This window comes from Apteryx rowi, unplaced genomic scaffold, assembly GCF_003343035.1.
Source record: "Apteryx rowi isolate R43461 unplaced genomic scaffold, aptRow1 scaffold_152, whole genome shotgun sequence".
NCBI lineage: Eukaryota > Metazoa > Chordata > Aves > Apterygiformes > Apterygidae > Apteryx > Apteryx rowi.
Genome location: NW_020447775.1, coordinates 192,863 through 218,309, shown reverse-complemented (window position 1 = coordinate 218,309; position 25,447 = coordinate 192,863). Strand labels below are relative to the sequence as shown.

The following is a 25,447-nucleotide window of genomic DNA, read 5'->3' as shown; positions in this document are numbered from 1 at the left end:
TGTGTGGGTGTGAAAAATACTGTACATGCCTATATAACATCAGGTTTAAAAAATAAGACCTTGGCAAGTCATTTGGGGGCTAAATAGGTGTGGCTGGCATAGATTTGAAAAAGTGTGAAGTACTGCCACTGTTACAGAGCAGTTCTGAAGCCTGATGTTTGCAAAGCCATGTAGGCTGTTTTTCTCACTGGTGCTAAGGTTTCTAAATACCTACAAGTTTCATACTTTCTGCGTTAGCACAGGAGTGACAGATGGTGTACAGAACTATATGCTATTGAATCTTAGCTTATTTTGTATCACAGGAATGGCCCAGGATAATAATATACCCAGTTTCCAGAGAGGAAAGATGCTCACAGAGCCATTCCCTGTATTGTTATGTGCATCTCCTGTGCTTTCCATCCTGCTACTGAAATACAACAAATCTACTAATTCAGCACTAATGTGGGCATTGTACATTGTTTCACTGTGTACATACACTTAAAGCACCACTATTTAGAAGCATCAGATGATGACATTAAGGACCTTTGCCAAAGAGAGAGGAGGAGGCAATTAATCTTTTACTGAATAACTAAGAGTGAGGTTAACTCTTCTCATCTCAATACTTGCCTGGGGTTTCCTGTTTCAGCTCCTGCGGTGTCCTGCTGCTGCAGCTAGGCACCTTTGCTTCTTCAGTCTCTCAACATTAGCCAAGTACAAGCCCATACTTAAAAAAAAAAAAAAAAAAAAAAAAAAAAAAAAAAAAAAAAAAAAAAAARAMMWWWTYTRRGRGRGGKWAARGGGGGGGGGGGGAATCTAGTTGCATAAAGCTGAGGAGATATTGGATTCCTTTAAAATCTCACATCGCAGCTGGCGTAACGAGAGTGCACCAAATTGTGTCCAACGGGAGGCATGGAAGATTCTTCCATTTCCTCTGAATGAGCAGAAATCCGTGACAGCCCATACTTACAGTGGTGTCGCTTGGTTCTTCTTTTTCCAGTTCAGATGCTGCGGAGTCTCCAACTATACCGACTGGTTCGAAGTGTACAACACAACCCGGGTGCCAGACTCCTGCTGCTTGGAGTTCAGTGAGAACTGTGGGCTCCATTCCCCAGGGACCTGGTGGAAAGCGGTGAGTAGCTCCAGCAGCAGCTGCGCAGCCTTCTTGCGACCCTGCAGCACAGGTAAAGGGCAGGCAGCTAGTCACCTGCAGGGCTGGGCACACGTGCTGCGCTGTAACCTGTATCATCTTGAATCAGCCGGTTTCAGAAGGCTCATGCTGAGCCATGATTTCCAACTTTGGACCTGATTTCTGAACTGTTTTCACAGTGCAGACAAGTACGTTCAAACATTTACCTGGAGCACAGTCTAGCTAGGAAGTGACAGGGTTGTCCTATTTATGTCCTACCTACTGTGGCAGGTAGGGATAAAGGCAAATGGCTTATCCACATACCAGGAGCCCTGCAGCACTATCCAGTAACAGCAGCCCTGGGTGGCCCAGGCAGTCGCTAGACTTGAGGGCTGCGTGCGCCTGGGGTGCTCTGCTCCCACCAGGAACCCCACTTCAGGGACTTTCGCTGCACAGCACGAGAGAGGGAATTGTCCCACTGAACTCCCTGAGCAGCCCCACTTCAAGCCCAGCATTTTCTGGAATGAGTCTCTGTACTTCCCTGTAATCAAATTCAAAACTCGATGGGATAATTTCCTTACCATGTTCTCCGCAGGATCATTCCAGAGCAGATAGCCAGAGTCTATATTCCTGTCTGAAATAAGCTCAGCAATTCTTTGTGCTAATTACAGGTAGTGTAATTACCCAGGAGGGATGTGGGGGCAAGGCCAGCTAGTGAAGTGGAATTAATGGTGTTTTGCTGATTCTTGTGGTTTGCAAAGGAAGGCACTCGGCGAGCTCTCTCGGCCACTTTTTTCTAATGAGATTTCATATGCATGGATTGGTATTTGCAGTGGTGGAGCTCCAGCGAAGCCTGGCTCCCTGACATCTCTAGAGCACCTCTAAATCAGATTTTCAATTTAAGCACTGAAGAATTTTTGTTTCCTATTTTAACCTGGGTACCCAGATGATCAGTGCAGGTTAACCAGGCTAAAACCAGATCTTCTGGGGGGAGCCTTAATACTTTTTTATTTAGAAATACTGTAAAAAGCCACTAGCTGAAGGCTAAACAGCCATGCTCATGTACATTTACAGGACACAGAGTACAAGGTTGTCTTACAGAGGAGGAGAAATGAGCCCGCAAGCACATTATTTAAAGAAAGGTTTCATTTGGGCCAATTCCAGCCCCCACCCCAAGTCTGGGCCAGGAATGTGAGGTTATATCTACTGCAGAATTTAAACCAGGAAGAAAATACTGGAGGAGCTCCCATACTGTGATTTGAAATGATGGAAAATGGTATGAAATGGTATGGCAGAAGATGCTACTGCACAGCTCTCACTAGCACCTTTTGGGGTGGTTTTTGTATATTACATAATAATAATAGTTTTTTCCTGAAACATGGGGAAAATGAAAAAATTAAAGATTCATTTTGAAATTCTGAAGTGTTCCTAGTTGGCTCTTAGAGGGCAAAGATAGATAGATACCCCAAATCCATTGCTTGCTTATTTTTAAATGCCCAATTTAAATGGAGTAGCACTCACATAACCTTTTGGAGGTGCACTTTTTTGGGGTCATTACAATTAATATTCCATGGCCAAGCTTCAGCCCAGAAACACACGGTATCTGCTACAATGCTGAAACGATGATTCAGGCTACCTAGCAGCTTAGTGTGACCTGACTCTTTTCTGTCTTTGTGTTCTCAGGGAATTAGAGCCATGTGTTTATGGATAATACCATATTCCCTTTTTTTTCCAGCCTTGCTATGAAACAGTGAAGATATGGCTCCAGGAGAACTTGCTAGCAGTGGGAATCTTTGGATTGTGCACAGCTCTGGTGCAGGTACACTCTAATATTGATTTCAGTTCCTAAGTGATGGCAGCTAAATGAGTAATAGTAGATCCAGACATCCTCTGTCTAAGCCTGTTCTAATAATTTCAAATTCTGCATGATGTTAGACTAAAAATCTGAGAGATTTAACAATGTCTTATGTTTTCATTCTGTTAAAACACTATGCACTGGGTACAGAACTAGGAGTACTGTGCAAACTTTGTTTTATCATGTGCTGCTAAGAGTATGCACTTTATCAAGTGGTTCATTTAAGGTTCACCTTACCTGTATTTGTCCATTTTGTATTCTTCCATTTGTATTTTTTTACCATACCTGTATTTATCCCATAATTTTCCAGAGAAGAAAGACAGCTTAGGCTAATATCTAACTTCTAGATAGCCTAAAGGTAGCATAAGACTTCAATCACATCTTCAGTCCTAGGGTAATTTATAAGTTTGGATGTTGTTACCTTTTGTCCATTTTTCAACCCAACCACTAAAACAGTGTTTCCTTATCCATTTATTTCCAAATAAATCCAAAAATCCTTAATCCATTAAGTGGAACTAGGTACACAAGACTGGAATAGAATTGCCTGTCAGATTTTGACCTGCAGTTGTTTCAAGCACAGCTTTGGTCAGAGAAGGGTCAGTGTAGTACCTTGTCTCTTACTCTTACATAGACATATCTTTAATCCAGCTAGCCACCGTTCTGGCTGTAGTGTAGCCACAAGGGCACAAATCTTAGCCTGGAACGCACAAGTGAAACCTGTGCTGAAGATCAGCCCGATTTAGCTATATTCTGCCCTCTTTTTATGGTCTGAACCCCCACTCCTGAATGCAGTGAAGACAGAGCTTTAGTTTCCAGTTCCACCTCTCGCACTCAGTGTGTAAGCAGAAAGGATGGCGTCGCTAAGCTAATTAATACCTTGTAGCTCCAAATTAACCTGTGGTTTTAAGTAAGTTTGTATGGCATGCCACTACCAGCAAGAGGGAGCCTGGGACCAGAATTCAGCTCATACTCTTGCAGATTAGGCAGAAGAGCACATGTCTTACTGTCTCATAAGTAAGTCGTGTATTGTCTGCAACTTACTTATAAATGCAAATGCCTGACTCTTTGTGGGCCCAAATTCAGTAGAGTTTTTGTTTTCCAGTATACTAAGCAGATATGCTTAGGAAATGGATAAGCGCAACAAAATTGTGTGGTAGAGAGACAGTATAAATTAATCTGTTACTGCATTTTAAAGAACAGCTTTTAAGTATCTATGCAGCATTCAGGAGTCTTTAAAAGATACATTATAAACCCAGCAGACTGTGCCAGAGGCCTTCCCATAGACCCTGATTATATTCAGGGTTTTTAAGAGCAAGTGATTTCTCTCTAACAAATAGAAATGACTAGTGGGTGACTAATGGGAGAAAACATTTCAGACATTTTAAAAATGCAAATTAATATTCCTAGTAACTTGCTGTGAAACACAAAATACCTCAGAACCCAAAATCTTTTGCCAGGGTCTGTCTTCAGCTGCACTATGTGATTGAATCTAACTGATGATGAAAGACTTGATCTACTGCCACCTCTAATGAATTGGGCTCCCTCTGTTGTTGCTGTTAGGATGCTGATCTGGCCCTAACTGTATGACAGCTTTTGTTTTTCATGTTAATGATATTATGGTTAGAATCATACAATGACATAACTTGAAGGACATACAGCACATGTGGCAGAAGAATCTTCTTCAGTGTGCTAAAGCTTGTAAAACGTACTCAATTGCCAGGGTTTTGTTATGCTGCTGTCTTTGAAGGTGTTCCTTTGGTAGGAATTAGGAGGCAGTGTTCTAGGAGCTACTTCCAAAAGATGCGTGCTTATATGAAACAGCGACCTAAAGCCAAACAGTCTTAGTTCACTCTGGAAGAAAGGGAAGTGAAGGAGATTGCATCTATTTAACCTGACCATTTTTTCACTTTTGTTTATAAAGTAGCAGTAAGTTATTACTCATGTCCTCTTTCTGGGAACTGCCATTTATGTAGACAGTGAATTTTAGGTGGTCAAATTAAGTGTTTAAAATAGAATTCATATAAAAATTCCTATCTGGCAAACCTATATCTTGATGAAAATTATTACAGTTGTGTTGCAAAGGAATAGTAAAAACCACTTAGTACATTCTTGTAAGTAAGTATACTCTAAAAGGAAGGCAAGTAGCACTCTCTTCCCCATCCCCTTTTCCGATGAAGTAACCCGCCAGAGGTGACACGGCAGGTCAGTAGTTGGGCTGGGAGAAGAACCGTTGCCTGCCTGCTGCTTCTCCTGAACAGGCTGAGCAGTGAGACGCATGCCTTGTCGATGCGGCATTGACGAGTATGATTAATGCATGGACAGTCTCCAGTGATCCTCCCTGCAGCGATCACTGCACACACACGCTTGGAAAAGTAAGRATTTGGGCTAGGGATGGAAATGATTGTCTTTCAAAGCAATAGCTATAGAGATAACCACAGCCCCACAAGTTGAGTGGGTTGCTACTGTAAAATATTTTTGAGCAAAAGACATCCAAATATTTCTTTTCAATATACCTCTTCCCAGTATCTGGTGGCTGCTTTTCATGGAGAAATCAACTCTCCTGTGCTCTCATTGTTCATTCTGTAAAACAGCAATACAGATAAGGACAAAAGGCAGACAGAAACTAGGAACAGAACAAGGACATGGGCCGGCAGGAAAGCAGTATGTGATGTGTCTTCCTGTGTGTGAATGGGAACAAACAAAACCAGTGTAAGCATGCTTTTTCTTTTCCTGKTTTTTTTTCAATAAATAGTTTTCTTTTGACTTACTGAAAAATGGTTGTTTGTTTGTTTTTTCTCTTAGATTCTCGGACTCACCTTTGCAATGACCATGTATTGTCAGGTAGTCAAGGCAGACACCTACTGTGCATAGATACCATTCCCAATCTCTCTGCTTCTCCTCCAAAGGACACAGGAGAAATCTCCTTCATGCTCATCCATCTGACCTTTTTTTTCCCCCTTTGTAATATAAACTGTGTATAATGCTATCTTTCTGAAGATTTTGTGAGTCACCCCACTTTACTGAAGGAGGAAGAAAAGACAAACTCAGTACTTGAACTGGCACAGGTAAGAAGCAGCCTTGTCTTTAAACAGAAGAAAACCTCCAAAGAGCAATGGTTCCTTTTCAATGGCCTATGGCAAGACTAAGGAGGCCGATCTGCAAACTGATGTTAGGAAAAGATTGCACTGAGGAAACCGCTGTGAAAGCTGCCAGGTTGCCTTCTAGCATATCACAGTCTGGAAGAGAGGGTGTAGAAAATGAGTATTCTTCAGCGTTTGAAGAAGGTGCAGAGTAGCTAGCATTGAATACAACTGCAGTATTACTCCAGCTCGTGCACAGGTAGAGTGTCAAGCGCAAGCTGCCCTGACTCCAAGTGTCTCAAGATGATTTTGTAGCCAGGAGAGGCTCATCTTCAGAAATATGTTAATCTATCTCATGTGCTGCAAAGTCAGGTTTTTAATCAGAATCTGTGCAGTGAGATCTGGCTGTTAAGGGAAAATAATATTGGACATTGTCTCACTTACTAATTGCCAGTGGCATTGTAGATTGTTGGCTGTATATGTAACATATATTCATATACACCTACTGTTCTGAAAGGAGGTGAAATACCTAGCATCTAACCTCAGAAAGAGGGAACCTTTCTATCCCATTTTACATTCCAACTGAAATAACTGAGTATTATTTCTTGTAAGAGGCACTATCACTTATACCTCTGGGAAACAAGTAATTACCTTCAGCTGTATCTTCATTTCAGTAAATAAYTTGTGAGTGGGCTCTCTGTCATTCTATTTTTTTTTTCATTCCTGTTTCAAGTTAGTCTGCCAAAAAGTATCACTCATTTCCACACTTGAAGATCCATACAAAGCTGTCAGCTGTTCCTTCCCCGAATGTCACCATTTCATTAATTTTACTCCAGGATACCATCATCTGCAGGTATGATAGAGTTTGGCTTGCTGAAGATAAATCTTTTGCACATTGCTCATCTTTCCTAGAGTTAGTTATTAAGACTTCAGATGTTTTCATGCTTAGAATTTTTTTTGCTGCTTCCTTACGAGACAGCCAAGGCACATCAGTCTTTGCTGGAAGCGGAGTCACCTTTYGGTTCTGCCTTTCATACCCATCATCTCCTTCGTTCTAGCTTCAACGGCTGTTGACTAGAATATCGCCCACATTTGGTGGAATTTGCAGAAATTGAAGTTGTAACTTCCCTTGCCAAAAAACAGCTAGCAGTTGCCTGATTTCTTCCCCCTGCATCGGTAACTAATTTTAGGTAGTATCCTTCTGTAGGAACCATGGCTATAAGGTTAAGAATCAGATGCTTCTAATCATTCAAACAAATTGCAAAGAATTTCCCCCCAGCCAGCAGCCCCAGATAATGCACGTACGCATATGTGATTGATTGATAAGGAGCGGCAGAAGCATCCCGGGGGAAGCGGACAGCAGGGAATGGGCTAACAGAGCGATTCACCTGGCCCGCTCCCCGCAGCCACGCGCCCGGGGCCTCTCAGCCGCTGCTGGGGGAACGGCTAGACAGCCCAGGCACCCCATGTGGTCAGGGCCGCTGCGACAGGCTAGAAGCATGCATCGAGTTCAGGCGCGCATTCCCTGTACCCTTCGGTGCTTACAACAGCAGGGCTCAGCTACACGTGATACTTTGCTTACCTTGATTTAAAGGCAATTTCCAACAGGAAGGCTGGGCTCTTCCAACCCATAGTCTCTACAGCAATCTCCCAAACACCAGTAAGTAATCCTTTTCTGGACCTGCACCACTGGACAAATACTACTATCACTGCTTTTTTTTTTTCTCCTCACTGATTTCCTGCAGTCGTCTTACCCTCAGACCCAAACGCCCCCATGTTTTGCGGAGATGTGCTTAGGACAGTCTGCTCTGTGAAACTGCAAGTACCTTTCAAAATCCTTATGCTTACCTTTACGCAGTAACCTCTGTAGCGTTGGGCACTTACTTGTGCAGGCTAAGTTGAAAGCAATACCTTACTCGTGTGTATTTTATGGGGCTTCCCAATCACTTGCAATCACAGCAACCTCATCACCACTAATGGATTTTATTGCCATACCAACAAGCCACAAATGTTAACAGACCTCGACCCAAGACAGAGGTTTAACCAAGTGAGTAGCCCAAGAATACACTGGACACCTCTGCCGTGAGCAAGAGACTTACTCTTGGTGTTGTAATCACCAAGGTCTCATGCTCCACTTCCTGAGCCAAGACAGACCTGTAAACAGTCTTGTTCTTTGAGAGCTGGAGAGGTGGTATAAGTTTGTCCCTCCCTCCCTCCCCTCCCTCCCCTCTTTTCTCTTCTTACCTGCATAGAAGCGATTCCAAGTTAGATGTACCGTTAGTGTAAGTTCTTGCCATGGTTTATTATAATAGTTGTACTTGCAGGTGCTCCTGCTGACAGCTCTGAGTTTCCACCACTGAAAAGCAGCATAACAAAGTGATGAACACATTAATAAAACATTGATTTTTTTAAAGAAAGATAAAAGATAGACAAGGCTAGTTGTAGTGGTCCCTGCCATTAAAAATTAACACAGAGAGAGCAGTCGTGATGGCTCAGTTGATGAGAGCAAACCGTTGTGCAACAGAGCTCCCACAGAGGGCACTTCTCATCAATTTACCTGCTGCTGGTGTAGGGAGATGAGAGACCACAACCCTCATCCTGCAAGTCTCGTAATAACGCGTGCTGAGCTCTTGGAGAAGACAGCTAGGCTTCAGCGAAACCTACAGAAGAACCAAAATGAGAAACAGTAGAAAGAGTGAAGACAAGTCACCCGTTCTGGTTCCCTCTAATCATTTGCCATGGTTTAGGTATCTTTACAAGATAAACTGCCCTGCTTTTCAAAGAGAAGATTAGGCAGTATGAGCAATACTCTACCTGTAAATCCCAGTCACTGCAACAGCAGCATTCAGCAGTAACTGGGGAGGGGGACCCAAACTCCCCCTTGCGTTGCATAAATACTACTCTTACACTGCCAGCAGAGATATTTGTTAGTGGAGCTTACTGATAGTCTGAACTGGACTATTTTTCTATATTTGATGTTATTAACTCTCTTCACATAGGCCACCAAACAGATGATATGGTGCTTAAAGCATTACCAACACAATCCAATTTCAAACCTCTGCCCATACTGCATACAACAATACACAAACAAGCCTCAGATTTATCATATTTTGTTCTTAAAAAAGAGCTGCAGCCTTTCTCCATCAACAAAGTCTGAATATTTTGTGATGTGTTACAGTAACATTAAAAAAAAAAAAAAAAAAGTGCCATAGTTTGCAGAAACTTTAGAGTGAACTGGTTGATTGTAATTACCCTGTAATACATAATGCACCCTTTTACAAGGCTGCTGGTATCGTAGGTATGCAGAGCAACACAGGACTCATTCCAATTGCTTCCATTAGTGTTTTGTCACTTTTATTAGGTCTTTTATATTATGTTCCCATCTTATTTTTGAATATGAAAGAGGACTCAATACATTTAAATTGAAGACAGACTCAAAGGCAACAAAGTCAGAGACTGAAGCTAAGCACTCCTAATTTATACTCATTGCGCTTTCTGCTTAATAACAAGGTGCGAAGGAATAGGCCATACAGCTGGACCTACTGAATTCAGCAAGACCAAGAAAATTTGGCTTTTAGGTTCAGTCTGATATACTTTTGGCTCTTCTGTCTTTCCATCTCCACAACTATAAGAATATATATAAATATATATATATAATAGAATGTGTTTTATTTTCTTGTACAGTAACTGTCAGTAGCAGCCAAATCTTATTGCTTGTTTGATAGAATTATTTAGCTCTACATCTTATAGCACACAATCAATGAAATTCACTCCAGTTTCTGTTCTGTGAATACTTATTTACTCCTTCCCCTCAAATTCAACCTTCTAAAGGTTTTTTTCTTCCATTTAATGATTACCATTTGAATGCAGCATTGTATGATTTATAATATGGAGGGGAAGGAACTGCACAGAAGCTATAACTATATTTTATCTAGCATCAGCAATATGGCTGCTATGCAAATCCATCCCACCCCTCACTTCTCACAAGCTAATTAAAAACTGTTTGGTTACATCTCCCAGTGCGTGTGGCTCCAAGCTGCCTCTTCCCCATTCATAGACAGGACAGGAGGTTGTCAGTACAGAAAAAGTTAAAAGCCATTCACATACATACCTGATAGCTTCACTGTTGTGCTGTAAGTGTGGCACCAAAAGTAAGCAGCAGGAAAAGAAAAAAAGAAAAAAAAGTTGTGGCATTTATTTTAAAACCRGACTATTAACTTTGTCCACAAGGAGTCACGCTAAGTGTGAATGATCTTCATAGATACTGCTTTAGACAATTCACAGTAAGAAAACAAGTCAGGACTTGCCATGGGAAGTTTTGTTTGGAGCTCCTTTGTGAATTCTCTTAGATTGTCACCTGTATCTTATCACAGTGGACAGGTCTTCTCTGTTCCTTGGATTTTGTCACTGCAACAATAATGATACATTTTTGTGCATTCATAYAAAGAACAAAATTTAAAATATACATTTTATTTTTTAAAAGTTATTAAATATTCTTTAAAATTTACAACAGAATGTCTTTTGTATTCTTTTTAATGAACATATTCACACTGCAAGCTATACAGTGAGTATATACATACCCAAAGATGCGTGTGCGCATGCACACAGTGTATGCAATAAAAAATACATAGCATATTTCCTTTTTGTCATTTCTCATTACGTACATTTGATTTGATCTGTCCTTGCTTATTGATTTTTTTTTTTTTTTTTTAAAGTGGCTTACCCGTTCCCAGATAAATTTATACCCCTTTCTGTTTCCTGTTTAAGGACAAGCTGAAAGCATGTGAGAGGCAATACAGTTAACATTTCAGAAAATACTGGGGATCCAGGTTTACTGTTGGTGTAACAAAAAGCATGTAGACACAAACCCCACTATTTTCTATTTTGAACTTGTCTATGTTACTGATAATTTTGAAACAAAAGGTTCTCTCTTCTGAGGAGGAGGCGGTTGCTTAGATTCAGTTATTAACTAGGAAAACTCCGCAAAGTCACAGCAGGCCCTCTGCTGAGAGGGCCCACTAGGAACTTCGGTACCAGCTCCAGAGGAGGCCTGGCTATACCAGGCAGCTTGTCTGCAGTCCTCTCTATTACTTTGCCTTTTCCGGTACAATTTATTGCACCATCTCGGTCAAATGGCTATTCCAGTCTTGCTAGTGAAATGCCTCTACATTTGGTGTATTCCAACCAACACAGGAGTACTCTCAGAAGTATAAGGGTAGAAATGGCCTGAAGGTGGAAGGAACCAGATGCTTTAGAGGTTGTTGCAGGAAACCTCACAAAGGATAATCCAATTCTTTGGTGGAAGTTTCTTCCAACTCCCGCAAGTCAGTGGCAGGTTTGCATTTTTTGCATTTTCTTCATCCTGTTAAGTGTACCACTAGATGGTCTCATTAACCACATCTATCTTTAATTCTCCTACAAATTCTTTAAGGCTTTTGACTTCAATGTTATCTTGTAGCAGTGAATTTCACAATTCCATCATGCCATATACTTTAAAAAAAAAACAAAAAAACCCCCCTTCTTATATGGATTTTAAACACGTTGCCTTTCAATTTCATTAATTCACTCTCAGTTCTATACTTCAGAAATGCTAACTTAATGTATATTTGTGGGCACAGAGCAACTCAATTACCCTTACAGCCTAATTTGTCTTCCCAATAAAGCTTAAACCTGGGTAATAGAGTATCCTATTGATTTTCAGGATCCCATCATTTCARCATACCTACTAAGTCAAGTTTATCTTCCCCAACAGCTATCCTACTTCAGTTGTCTTTGCTTTCTGAAATACATGTTGGCAAAGACACCTATAGGTGTTTCTGTTTTAATCAACAGCCAGCCCGGTGTTTCAGCTGGCATCCTGCTATTTTTCTCAAATGTACTCAACACAACCTGGAACCTTCACGCTTACCTGATTATACTGGCTGCGTAATATGAAGAAATTTTTGCCTACAGGGCAGTGCTGCTGCAAATGAAAACACACTAAYGCATTAGCAAATAAAAATAAGAACACATAGAAAACATTTCCAAACAGACTTAAGTGCAGCTTCATTCAAAGTTTTTGTCTTGACGCATAAGAAGGGCAGAGCCCTATGTTTCTTAATTTCTGATACATTAAAAAGAACTCAAATGAAAAATCACTAGTAAATTACACAATGTGCAATTTGAAAGGCTGCTTTTTTGAAATCCCATCAGTTGACTATGTAAGGTCTTTCTTTCTACCCTGGGCCTTGCTTTTTTTATTTCCTGTAAAGATATTCTCCATAGAAATACTGTATGTCATTCTGTTCACTAGAAATTATGCTTTTCGTTGAGCTGGAAGTACAGCTTAGTTTACATTTCCTCGCATAGCCAGAAAGCATGTGCTGCAATTACTGTACCATACTCACACCAGTGGAAGTTTGACAGCTGCACCGGTCACTTATGAATCGCCTCACAACGCACGTTCTTCAACGTAGAAATGACTGGTCAGGTAAAATGTTTTTTCAAACCACTCCCCGGTATCTTTTCTGCAGAAATTGCTGTTGAGACAGAATGCTTTGTTATTACAGAATTACTTAGCAGAGACTTCATTGTACATGCAATTAAAGGAATAATTTGAAAGGATGGGATTTTTTATCCAATATAACCTCCTATTACATTCCCATGGAATTCCCTATGAGTACAGGACTACATTCCCTATTACTATAGGATTTGGTTCCAGTGACAGCCAACAGAAGAAAGTATATTACTGTATATAATTTTATCTATATAAAAAACTAAGTTTTGTACAAGGTACAACATAAAAAAAACCCCTAAAAACTGTTAACAGGTATTGCTTATGTATTTATTTTACCATGCTGCCAGTGATAAAGTTTTAGGTGTAAAGTACTCATCCTGAAGATACTGCAAATTATTACAGAAATAACACGATGTCAGGAACTGGCTTGTGAAAGTCTATTTAGATGCATCTCATTTCCCTCCTCCACAAATGCACCTCCTTGGCTATAAAGCCTAAGCTCACAGCAGCTGCTCGAGATCTACTCCCTGTATCTGTGCTGCTTACTACACACACGGATACTTGGTTAATCACAGACCCAGTCTGCCAAATGCAGAGGGAAAGAAGTGTCAGTATTTTATAGCTTTACATGCCCAAGGATAGGCATCTTGTGTGGTTTTAGGCAGTTTAGGTTTGCCACTGCGTTAGGAGACCACAGTCCCTACACAGGAGAGAAAAATAAGTACTGTAACCACGTAATTCATGTCACCCTACTTAGGAACCTAGCTAGGGAGCAAGTCTGAATTGCTCTCTGAATGTCCTCAGTTTCCCCGCTACAAGCCTGCAAACTGCTAGATGAGTACTGTTGCTAGCAGAACTGCCACTGCTTGCTTCGCTTTCCCCAAAGAGACTTAAATTGCAGGGAGGTTTTTTTCTTCCTCTTTTTCCCTTTACCCAGTTTACCTTGGAAACTCGCTCAGTGCTARTGTATCACCCACACATGCAATTAACTGATTCTGATTATTACATCTCAGCTTGGATAATAAGCAGCCAGGATACTGAACTGGCCAAAAACCACCTTAACCTAGAAACATTCCCATTGCTGTTCCTTTGGAAAGCTCACGTACATGCACCCACTACTGAGGACAGTGGAACAGCGCATGCATCCCCACAYTTGTCACTGTGGTAGCTTTCTAAGATAAATTCTCCCCCCCCACCCCCAAGTGTTTTCAGTTGGCTTTCACTTCTCAAGGACTTGAACCCCACCTCCCCACCCCAAAGGGAGTTAATGCCAGATACAAACTCAATTAAGAAGAAGCATCCATAAAAAGAGCTCTTCAGTATGGTCCAGGTTCTAGTGCTTTCTCGGAAACCCTCCTCTCGCTCGCTCGCTCTCTGAGCAGAAACCAGGTATTTATGAYGGTCAAAGCCCCTAAAAGCTCCTCTATAACTGTCACAGCTCCACACAGCCCTCCTCCCTCCCCACCAATGGTCACTGTCTTTGCAACTATAGTGATTTAATTGGAAAGTGATGTTGGCATTAGCCAAGTAGGGAGACTGCATGGAGCCACACGTGACGATGGGGTTTTGGGGAAACAGCCAGCTGTGAGCTCAGCTGCAGGAACGGGACACCTGAGTCTGTCAGAAACAGAAATAGCCCTCCCCTGCCCTCCCTCGTCTCCCCGTGAACAGCTACGTTACACTGCTTGGTTTTTCAAGAGCAGGGATGTCTCTAAACCTGATGGTTGAAAATGGTCCTGCTTTTGGGGGGAAGAACAGAAATTGTGAACTCAGGCCTGTGCACAACTGAAGGAATTGTAGATTTGCAAATGCAAACAGAAGAATTGGATTGATGTGTCATATAATTACCCACTCACTTTCCCTAAACAAAATAACTCACCAGCTTGAAAGTACAGCTTGTTGTCATGGAACTTGCTTGATATTTGGTGCTAATAAAAAATGAAGTTTTAAAGCTCCTTCCTGTGAAGTTCATGCATTAAAGTTCTTCCCCATTAAACACCTTCTTACTCATAACTGTGCACCACAGCTGGTTACCCTGACACAATACACCCTTCATTATCAAAATGTCTTTTGAAATAAGTGCTCACTGGTTTAAAAGAAGAATTATCACATGGAAAACTGGCATAATTAAAGGTTTACTGCAAATCATACTATCTTGTTTCTGATGGAATCAAGAGTTAATGTACATTCAAAAATCTATGTATGTATGTTCTTCTCAGAACCAGAATATTCCAATACAAACAATCTTTGGTTGCTATGGATGACACAGGACTCCAGTTTTTCACACTTCTATGGTATTACACCATAGAAGGGGAGAAAGAAAGAAAAGAGAAACTAAAAATCAGAGATAAGAAGAAAACGCAGATACGGGAGAACGCTGGCAACAGCTGAAAGAGCTAGGGACACAATACTTGGCACCTGAGCAGAGCCTCTTTTCCTCACTGTAAGGTACAGAAGTAGAGCAGCATCCCATGAACTACATGGTGAGCCCTTTCAGGACACACACTGTCTTCTTTTAGAAAGATGCTCCCAGAACTGAATCAGGGCTGTAGTGTATATACAGAAAATTCTCTCTATAAACTGTTCCACCTAATCCCTATGATTTAGTGGATTTCTGCTTTCTGAGTCTTCTATAAACTCCCAAGCGGTGACTCCCAAAGTTGTAGGACTGACGCAACCCTTGTCTATAGTGTGCTGTTATTCAGCTCTACAGAACCGAAGCAGTGATGCCCTACTGTACCGCAGCCTGGGACAACCTACTGCTCCTTGGGTATTGCCCAGGGCAATCATACGGGTGACTTCCGAGCAGTGGCAAAGCAGCTGCTACAGTCCCTGGGGAAAGGGGAGCAGTCACCAACCTCACATCGAATACACAGTGGTGAAAGGTCTGCAGATAAATGCTAAGTGCAGCTTTGTTTACCTGTTTTTCCTTGATCCTGCTTTCCTGTCCTTTTCCATGTTTCACACTGAAATCCCATCTACTCTCCTCCTAGGTGACACAGGTTGACAGAGCTGCTGAAGGACACTGGAATAGTCAGATGATGAAAATGGTTACAAGCGTTACAGACATCGATTTCTCTTATATCCTCCAACCTTTAGTACTTCCAGCCTCACAGGAAGATCAATCCAGGCAGCAGTGGGGGATGAATTTGTATGTAATTTAAACATTACTGAAAACTGCTGAGATCCATGACATTTAAAAGAACTCAGCATGTCACAGCCAGTGTGTCACTGCTCCACATACTTACATGGAGTACAGTGTCCTGCAAGTTAGAGAGAGTTGTCAACATCAGTGCAATTATACAGAACATGAGAACATTCAGCTTTGCAATCAGATCTAGCACCAAACAGCAGAGTGCCCTGGTGCCTTATTTATACAAGCAGCTTCTTGCTAAGCATAAACAGAAATATGGGACAATACTGTCATTGTCAGTGCTGATGGTGCGAGCTTATTTCATTTTCATTTTAATTTAGTGAGCTCTCACTGAAAATTAAAGATTCCTTGAGAGCTTTATAGCATGAAGTGAAGTGGCAAATTAAATTGAAAATTGAGATAATCCCCAGAAATGTGTACACAAGTAAAGCAGCTTTAAGTCCAACCACCTTTCAGACTGGTAAGTTCTTGTACAGATAACAATATTAAAAAAAAAATCTCCTGCAATGAAAATATTCTCAAGGCTTTCACTTTGTCTGAAGACATCCCAGAATGCATCACATTGTGTCTACACCATCATCTGCAGTGAGACCACTCAGATCTCTATCAGAGAATGACAAAGTACTGATGTGGGTTAAGCGAACCAGAAGTGCCACAGCATTTCACAGTCAGGAGATATATATATATTAAAAAAAAAAAAAAGAAAAAAAGGAGGGAGTCCAGCTGAGCAGGTCTTTTTTGAATTTCTTCTGGCTAGCTTACTAAGAGTGCACGTCTCTAGCCTCAACGCAATCTTCATTTCAGCTTTGCATTCACCCTCAGTGTTTCCACATAGCAACATTTGCTGATTCGAAAGCATCAAGATCTCTGTTCAGGTAAGAAAGTTGCTCAGCTCGGCTCTGCAACTCTTTCCAAAGTCTGGATAAAATTGGTCCTGCGGCAACAATATAATAAGAAGCGAAAACCCTGAAGGAATGACATTCTGGTATACAGGCACACACAGAAGGAATTTAAGCCCCAGGAATGAAAGCAGATTTGCCAGTAGGCAAGGTTGTGCTGTAGTTTCAGTTACGTCTTCAATGCAATTTTTGAAGCAGAGAACGTGATGAATCCCCAGGGAAACTGCACAACCACAATGCCTAAGCATATTTAAAGATTATCATTCAGGGCTTTTAAATCCAGCTCTATGTTTCCATTAATCCACTGAGCTGGCAGCCCAATCTCACATTGGCAGGCTCGCTCTCCCTCTAACAATAGAGAGCTTATTAAATATTAAGGTCTTAATCTTAAGTACTTCTGTATGACTGAAAAATCCTGAACAGTGCACAGAAGATAAACATTTTCCAACCAAAAAGAAAACCAACAACCCATAAGGTGATATTAGATAGAGGCAAATGTCCCCAAACTAGCAGGAAAGCTGTGTAATAAATCCATTCATTTTAAAGTAGCCGCTGTGCCCCTGCAGTCACGTGCTGCCCCACTTGTCTAGACACTGTGTTCACTGGCTCACTTCTGAAGGACAAAAGCTCACTTCTCTCCTGCCCTGAAATGCCGACTTCGCAATCAGAAAGAGGTTCACAGCAGGATTCACACTGCTCTGATAATGCTGATGGAAAACACTGGACAGGTAAAGAGAAGGATAAACACTTGGCAAAGGGTAGAGGGACCAGCAGCACGTCTGATATTTGATCTCCACTATTTTCCATTATACTGTAAAAAAGCATTCAGCTAAGATAGCTTTTGCTTAAAAATTAGGCTAACTAAAATGCATAAACTAGATATGTATCCAATGAGAGATTTTTTGAAAAGTCATTTTCCACCTAACATGAAAGGGGAGAGTTTGAGTCAGGTGGATTATTTCCCCCCTGTATTTCAAGCAGATCACTGGATCTAGCACAACTTGGGAGAAAAAAAGGAAAGCTTTTAGCTGAGATTTTTAGCTTTTCATACTGTTAAAACATTCCACTGGATCCAACAGTAAGTCAGATGGTCACCAGGAAAACAGCAGCAAATCAGGTTCCTTCTTTGGAAGCTCTTCTGCGGACAGAGGCCAGGGAGCACCCACAAGGGTGCCGGCAACCTGCCGGGCCCCTCAGATCAAAGATCACCCCCCCATGGGGAGCGCGAGCAGTCCTGCTGCACCCTGCGCAGTCCTGGGAGCTCCTCTTGGGAGCGTGGCTTACTGCACGGCCTGAGGAACGAAGACCTTCCAGGTTTCAAATAGGTCCTTGGTCTTCTTTCTCTCTATGCCCTTGCCTCCAACCCAAGTTTTCCACTGCAGTCAGATCCTCAACTCTCAATTCCAAATCCATGAAGCAGACGAAGGGTCTTCTGCCTCCTTTACAAGCAAACTACTCTCTGCAGAGCAACGTTCCCCTGCGGGCTGGCACGCCGAAGCCTTTCTGACCGCAACCAGAGGCACTGCGTCTTCCCCACAGACAGAAACGTCAACTTGACCTTCCCTTTCTAGACTCAAGACATGCTCAGATTTCAAACAACAGTCAGACAGACRTCACACCACGAGGAGCAAAACCTGGATATTGCCCAAAAGGAAAGAATTAGGGGGCGTAAGAGCTCTGCATGTGCACACGCCATCCCAGAAATCAATCAAAGCAGCATATTGGATTTAGTGCTGGCCTCGACCATGATGAAGCAAAACCCAAGTGGCCGCGCGAGGTACAGCGTAACTGCACCTTAGCCCAGACCGACGGAGACAGCGCCGCGCTCTGCGCTACAGGACGCTGCCTTGGCAATGCCGGCAGCCGAGGGGCACTGCCATTCCTGATGCACGACTTGCAGCTGCACCTGAGAGAGTACTTGCAAAAGTGATGCGCACACACACAAATTTTCCATGATGCTGTCAGATCAAAATGCAAAGTTACAGTGAGGATGTATTTGGCTAGAGGTTCAGCTTAGGCTCAGCCTCATGTTTCCCTGGCCTATGTCGTCACGTATACGCTCATCAGTATGGAACAAAGTGTTTCACTATTCACGTGTGAAGAACACGATTAACATTTCATAAAAATGAGTTCATCTCCAGTGGCAGGTACTACAACAAAGAAAGAAGGTGTTGAGGGCTAGAAAATACATGAGGCTTCAAAACCTTGGGAGGGATAAAACAGCATTCACAATTCTGTAAATAGTTTTGCACTGCAACTCAATCCCTTTCTTAATAGGGGATTACAGCAATCACAGCATTCGGTATCACTCAGTATACACACACGACTCGTGTATTAACTCCTGTACATTCAAAACTCAGTTCAGCTCTACCACAATGATACGCTCATGCACTGGACACTTTTTGTGTGCGTGTACTAAGCTTAGTTTGCTTGTGCCTCATTCCACACCTGAACATCTGTCTTATAAGAACAGTCTTTAGAAATGCTCGTGACAGGTGCTTGCAAATACTGCTTTATGTAGAAATAATAGAAACAAAAAACAAAGAATCATTTTAATGCCCAAAACAAGCTGCAAAATCATTTAAAAAAAAATCACGCTACTTACATAAGCACAGGAAAGTAATTACTCTGATATTGTGCAGAACGGTCCATGAGACATTTAATAAAAATAAGCTTTTCAGCTTCTTTATAGTATCACAGTTACTAAGTTCTTTTATAATCTCCTGATAGGTAAGCCAAGCTTGCCTTCCCATAAATTTTATGTACCCGAATATAAAGCTTTGCAGGCCTATCTCATCAAATTTAATTTCCTTCCTTATCCCTCTTAATTCTCAAAGTTTAATTTAACACTGGCAGAAATGAACCGGACTAGTTAAAATGAAGTGGAGAACAGCCATCATTATGAATGCACATTTTACCAGCCTCCGTTCCTTATACTCCTGCAAATAAAAGGGATTTATTCTCCAAAGCAGTCTTCAGACCAAGATCCTGCATACAGATCTATTAGCACTAACTCGCATTTTGACAAAGACCGTATATGGGACACAAACCATGACAGAGACCCAAAACAAGGGGCACTTTTAAAGACAATACTACACAGCACCGCAGGGTTCATTAACTTCGYGCAAATAATTGACCTCAGCTTCACTTTCTTAATTTCTGATTGTTTCTGTTTGCAAGTTTCCGATGTACATTTTTAATGGTAATGGCGAAAGGATGAGACATTTATCAGACCACAGATAATTTTGAAACTAAACCAAACATCTGTCCTCAGGGCGATGCACATTCGAGGGGCTGCTTACAAAATGCTGCCTTTCAGCCGGATAACATCAGCAGTTCTGCTGTCTGACAGAAAACCAAGCTTTATAGTGAAAAAAGGCCTTGGATGGAGATATGTCATTAGAGAATTCAGAAAGCTTACCAGGTGGCGGCTCGCTTTCAACGCTGTTTTTCCAGACCACACCAATATGCAAACACCGTTTCCACGTGCAGTGGGTCATGCCGTTACCCTGCCTTGCTGGCCACTGCAATCATTCTGGGTGACAACTCCCTGTCCAAATTCAAGCACCTGGCACCTGCACTGCAGAATACTTCTCACTAAGCAAAAATTTCATTATGTTGGTTTTGCTCTGAAATTAGAAGTAAATTCTTTCAAATGGAACCGTTTACTGCCGGAATAGTGCCGAAAGAGTGATTGGATGCTGCCAGGGGAAATACCTTAAAAAGGGCAAGAAACAGGCATTATCATGAAAGCAGCACTATCAGTAAGAACTGGCTGAGCTACACAAGCGCCTGGCACAGCTCTGTTCTCAGAAGYGCACTCCTCCTCATCAGGCAGGGCCACTGTCCGCTCCCTCTTTTCAAATAACAGCTTTAAATTTTGTGCAGCAAGGGGGAAAGCCCTTATTCCTTCCTTCGATTCCCCCCATTCTTACTGAGTCAACACAGCTGCCGGAGATGCAGCTGGACTCTCTTTTGGTTTGAGATTCATTAAAAGACTACAGTCAAGCTGCAGCCACACTGCTACCTTCTGTTTTAGTTATAAACAACAGTAAAAATGCTTGAACACAACTGGGCTCCAGACTTCCAAATCAGTGGCAAAACAGGGCCGGTGGCATCTTTAAGCAGCAATGGTGCCTGAACGTCAACAACGTTTGAACACCAAAAAAAAAAAAGACTACAAGAAAATGGCTTGGGTCAGAAAGTTGAGCAGCAGCATGCCTCAGATGTCACACAAACACAAAAACCATGTCGTCGCTTCCTGAAGGATACAAGCATACCACATGACTTTGAAAAAATTATTTTCTCCTTTATTTCCCCATCATCCTTTGTCTGCCAGGTGTGTTTAGGTGTGCAGTGGGTCATGCCGTTACCCTGCCTTGTGTGTGTTTAGGCTATGGACTCTTAGGAACACTATTAGCGCCTGGGAAGGCAATAAGTATTTACAGTATTCATTTTGTGAGCTGCAAAATTCACTCAGGTACATCATTCTCTGCCAAAAAGCATCAAGTGAAGCCATCAGAACATTACCCTTATTTTTTACAAATATATTGGCCAAGAGCACAGCATTTACTCTGCCAAAATGTTTCCTACTCCTTAGCTCCAAGAAAGAAAAGGCTCAAAGCACAGAGAAGATCTGGGGAATGCAGGGGTCTGGGTTTCTTTTGCCACGTCTAGGCTGAAAAGACAAAGCACATCTCCAAAAGCAGTTGCTTCGCGCCGCCTCTCCCTCTTCCCTCCAGCAGCAGTGAGCACTCTGCTTCTCCTTCCTGCACTCTCCAACCCCTCAAGAGGTGCAGGCAGATAAGCCCAACAGCTGCCTTCACAAGGAGGAGATCGAATCTGAACAAGAAATTTGGATCTCTCCATGGCAAAGGTTTGAGCACTCGATGTTAGAGAAAACAGGAGACTCCTCACACTCCTCGGGATCATGAATACTATCCTTATCACTTTATTTTTCTTTTTTTGCTCTCATTAAAATAGCTGATAAACCTGGCTAAGTGAAAGTCAAAACTTACTGCACATTCCCTCTTTTATCAGATGCAGTAATCCCAAGTCCTAAAGCAAATACTAACGGTATAATTTAGCCTTCAGTGCTTTCAAATAGTTAACATGCTTCCAAACTGGGCTTTCAAGACTTGAGCTCAGCCCAACTCCTCTGTGCAATTGCATCTTCGTGTCAACCACAATTTCAGGGTTGATGTGAACAATGAAAGAAGGAATTAGATAGAATTTTAAATCATGGCACACTGTTTGACAAAGAAAGTCTATCTAAAACAATTCCAAACTAACAGCAAAAGCAATTTAATTTTAATAGAAAGTTCTGAGGTGAAAAGATTAAGCAGCATGCAAAGGACTGATACAACACATGACCATTTAGTGCTGTAATTCTAAAAGCATCACTGAATAAAACACTTTCTAATGTTAATTCAAATTAATGATACCAGCAAGTTAGCCAGACTCTGAAAAAAAATTTTTGACTGGTTTTAAGTCGTATCTACAATTACAACACAAGAGGCAATATCTTCACAAAGAGAGGTGCTTGCCACAGGGACTTCAGAAGAAACTGTCTGTGTACTTGCATGGGCTGAACTTGTCTGTATCAATCAATCCAAATGCCTCCAGCTGGGGCATCACCAGCTCCAGCGCTAGTGCAAAACAAAGGGGCTTTAGCCTCTGCCCAGAGCTTTTTCACCCTAGGATATGGTATAGCGGAGTCAAAACAACACAACTGCCTGTTTTACACAAAAGCTCTTAGCCCTGTAATGAAATAGCAGGTGTTTCCATGGGGGAAATCAGCCCAGAGGTAGCATTGCTGAGCAGAGTTGAACACTGTCAGCCTACCACAATATCACTGTAGTGGAGATGGGGAAAAGAGAGCCAGGCCTGCAACTAAAATGGCATAAATTGCCTCTCCCCTCATTGCAGTCACGCAGTGCTCCTGGGCACCTTTTCCCCAACTTTCGCAGCACTACAATGCTGGCACCGCTACTGCTGGGCCTTCATCCACTTATGAAATACAAGCTTGTCCACCATGGGCATTTATTTTGTCCAGCCTCCAGAAGAAACAAAGGAAAACATGCAAAGGTTATGAGAAACGTAATGCTAGTCAACTAACTTAGAGCATCTGAACTTTACTGTCYCCCAAGCGTTCACCTAAAAATCAGAGGAGAAATATTAAAGGCTGGGTAAAAATGGACATACCCAGTCCTAAATACTTTCCTAAATTGGGCAGAGATTGCCTGTTTGCTATTTTTAGTCACAGTCCCATTCACCATACCTGCAAAGGGAGCACATACCAAAGGTTCTCCTGCACTGCAGGAAAACACCCTGAAACGTATCCAAGGGCCTTTCCTATTTGCAGATTGTAAGGAAGAACAGAGGAGCAAATTAGTGTTTTACATTCTGTCTTGTCCTCAGGGTATTTTTTCAACTACTTTAGCACTTCCAATGCAATAAGAAAGGGAAAACAACATACTCAATCTTACCTTTCTGAGCAGGATGAGTGGCAGAAATATGCATAATGTACAAATTTACATATTGGAGGAAACTTGTGAAACAGCGCAGTCTTCTGACTTCTACACCATGCACACTGATCTGGAAGAAGGTGAGATACATCAGTCACTCAATCCCAGCTGCAATCGCACACACAGCAGGGAAGGCACAGCAGGAGACGACACAGCAGAAATATCAGATAAACCTGGTCCAAGAAACAGTGCCCAGATTTACAGAAAAATGCAGCAATATGCACACAATCTTACAGCAAGTCACTTGCACAAAAAACACACGGCACATATTCTAGAAACTTGGAGAGTCTGTACCCTTCCACCACCACTTGCACGTGTTGCGATTTCAGGTAAATGAAATGAGAGTTAGGAAGTCTCCAGAAAGTCAATATGCTCCTCATCTACAACTGAACATTTACACATGAGCTTCATTAGCTCCCTTCAAAACAAGATGTGAGCAAGGTAATGCGCCATGATGAAGTTCTGCTGCCACCTGGGCAGTCGGCTGAGAATTCATAGAGAGGGAGGCAGCTTTCTAATTCCTTTTATGCTTTGCCTTCCTACCTTAGACAATTGCTAAATCTTATCTTATTAAAACTCCACATACTGAATGGATCAAAATACGATCGTCTATGTGCCACAGAAAGGCAATTCACAAGCAGCTCTCAGCAGTCAGTGTGGAGAATTAGGTCTAACTTCTTGGAAATTAGAATCAGGAAGAGCTTATTTTACTAACAGCTTTTAAGAAACATTTTTTGGTTTCTATGAAAATGCTGTACAGATATACCATAACCAAACAAGCATTAAAATATATCTAGAAAAGCTAAATGATAGGAATAAGAATGCAAAACAACTAAATGTTTTAAATTTTGAGTCTTAGATTCCATCCAGCTATATTTTTTTTGCAAAATAACATTTTGTAATAATGTTCTAGTTCCAACATAATACATTTAAAGGCAGGTTTTCAGCTTTTAATCTGAAATGCTAACACTTGTAATAAGTGGTCTTATTTATTTTTGCAACTTTTTGAATAAACAGTGTTAATCAAATTCTATTCCAGCTATCTTTATTTTTTTTTTTCTAAAGAGAAGATTTTCCCCCAGTATAGAATATCAAAGTGATTGCATGGTAGACCACAAAATACTGATCCAGGCTCGCATAGCTGTACCTGCTAAAAGGTTGTGTAGTGTGCTATTTTAAGCTTTAATGGTGTTAATTTTCACTCACCACCTAGAAAAGATCACTGAGAAACGGAATTTTGAGGAACAAGTAAAATAGCTACGCAGAGTCTCTTCAAGCTGCAGAAGCGGAGTCCATCTGCTTTGTGCTGCCATGTGTTTAACTGAAGGCAAACAGCTGCACTGTGCATTAATCAAAACAATAAAGTTTACCAGACACCTCCCAAATTCAGGAGCGACTGTAATTACTGTTCCTTTGAAGAGCCATTACCTTTGCAGTCTCCGCAGAGAAGTATGCACAAAACACCACCCCCCTGCAAAAAATAATCACCACTAGTAGCTTGTAATAGAAGCGGAAAAAGCTATTGCGTGTTTTCACCCAAGCCCATAAACTTCACTAGATTGTTACCCTTTGATCAGCAACTTTTTCTAACTAAAAAGCAGTAAAGAAGCTGTTTTCCTATTGTCATCCTTCCCTCCACCTTGCCTCTTCTCTCTCACTCCCAACTTTCTTACCTGGAAGCTACCAAGAAAGAAATAGTGATGTATCTTCTGGCCATTAATTCTGGAGGTTGAGACCTACATACGACTACAAAATGGAACAATAAAGTAAGGGACAGAAGGAATTTTCCGCAATGAAGTAGCATCTCACAATGACACAGACTAAACAATTTAGTTTGCACAAGTCTCTGTTAAAACTGCGATTACAAAGATTCTACACAAGCTCCAGTTTTCAAGACAGATACACTTAACACAAGAGACGCCTTTCCGGAGATAACACGAGATACCGTTATCCCATGTGTACGATCAATGTGATTTTCCCAGTATTCAAATAACTCTTTTCTGTCTTGATAAAAGACAGCCCCAGCTTTGCTAACTGTTAAAATGATGTGTGGAACAATAACTGACAATAAAAATATTAGCTTCATATAAAAGACTGATTACAACAGAATCTTTTTTTTCCTCAATGAATGCAATAAAAGCCCTGCAGAAAAAGGCTTAGGGCAAGAAAAAGGTTAGACTCTGCATGAGTCTAACCCAAAAAAGTGAAACACGGGGAAACACAAGAGCATGTGCCTGTTGTAAGAAAGCTCTGCTCTGCATGAAATAGGCAAAACTTCATGTTATTTTCAGAGCATATCACACTAATATACAGAAATTTGCTCTTGCAATA

General features: G+C 41.5%; 1 protein-coding gene and 1 long non-coding RNA gene across 9 annotated transcripts in view; one reads left to right on the top strand and one right to left on the bottom strand.

Moving 5' to 3' along the window:
- The window catches only part of TSPAN4 (tetraspanin 4), a 282,853-nt gene extending 274,562 nt beyond the window's left edge, over nt 1-8,291 (top strand). For 5 of the 7 annotated variants that reach the window (XM_026059072.1, XM_026059074.1, XM_026059073.1 and 2 more), the window contains 3 exons: nt 977-1,108; nt 2,841-2,924; nt 5,763-8,291. In XM_026059072.1, coding sequence (XP_025914857.1) covers nt 977-1,108; nt 2,841-2,924; nt 5,763-5,831 — 285 coding nt within the window. In that variant the 3' untranslated portion in view covers nt 5,832-8,291. Of the gene's footprint in view, nt 1-976; nt 1,109-2,840; nt 2,925-4,417; nt 4,872-5,551; nt 5,670-5,762 lie in introns of those variants that run through there. The other 2 variants (XR_003252375.1, XM_026059071.1) reach the window with 2 other exon arrangements.
- On the bottom strand, nt 1,064-25,447 carry LOC112962684. Of its 2 annotated transcripts, XR_003252376.1 has the most exons (7): nt 23,078-25,447; nt 15,457-15,561; nt 12,427-12,558; nt 11,949-12,002; nt 8,285-10,447; nt 5,474-5,540; nt 1,064-1,149 (listed from the first exon to the last, which is right to left on the bottom strand). It is a non-coding gene; the product is annotated as an uncharacterized LOC112962684 (long non-coding RNA). The 2 variants fall into 2 exon arrangements; XR_003252377.1 differs by lacking the exon at nt 5,474-5,540 and having other exon boundaries at nt 1,067-1,149.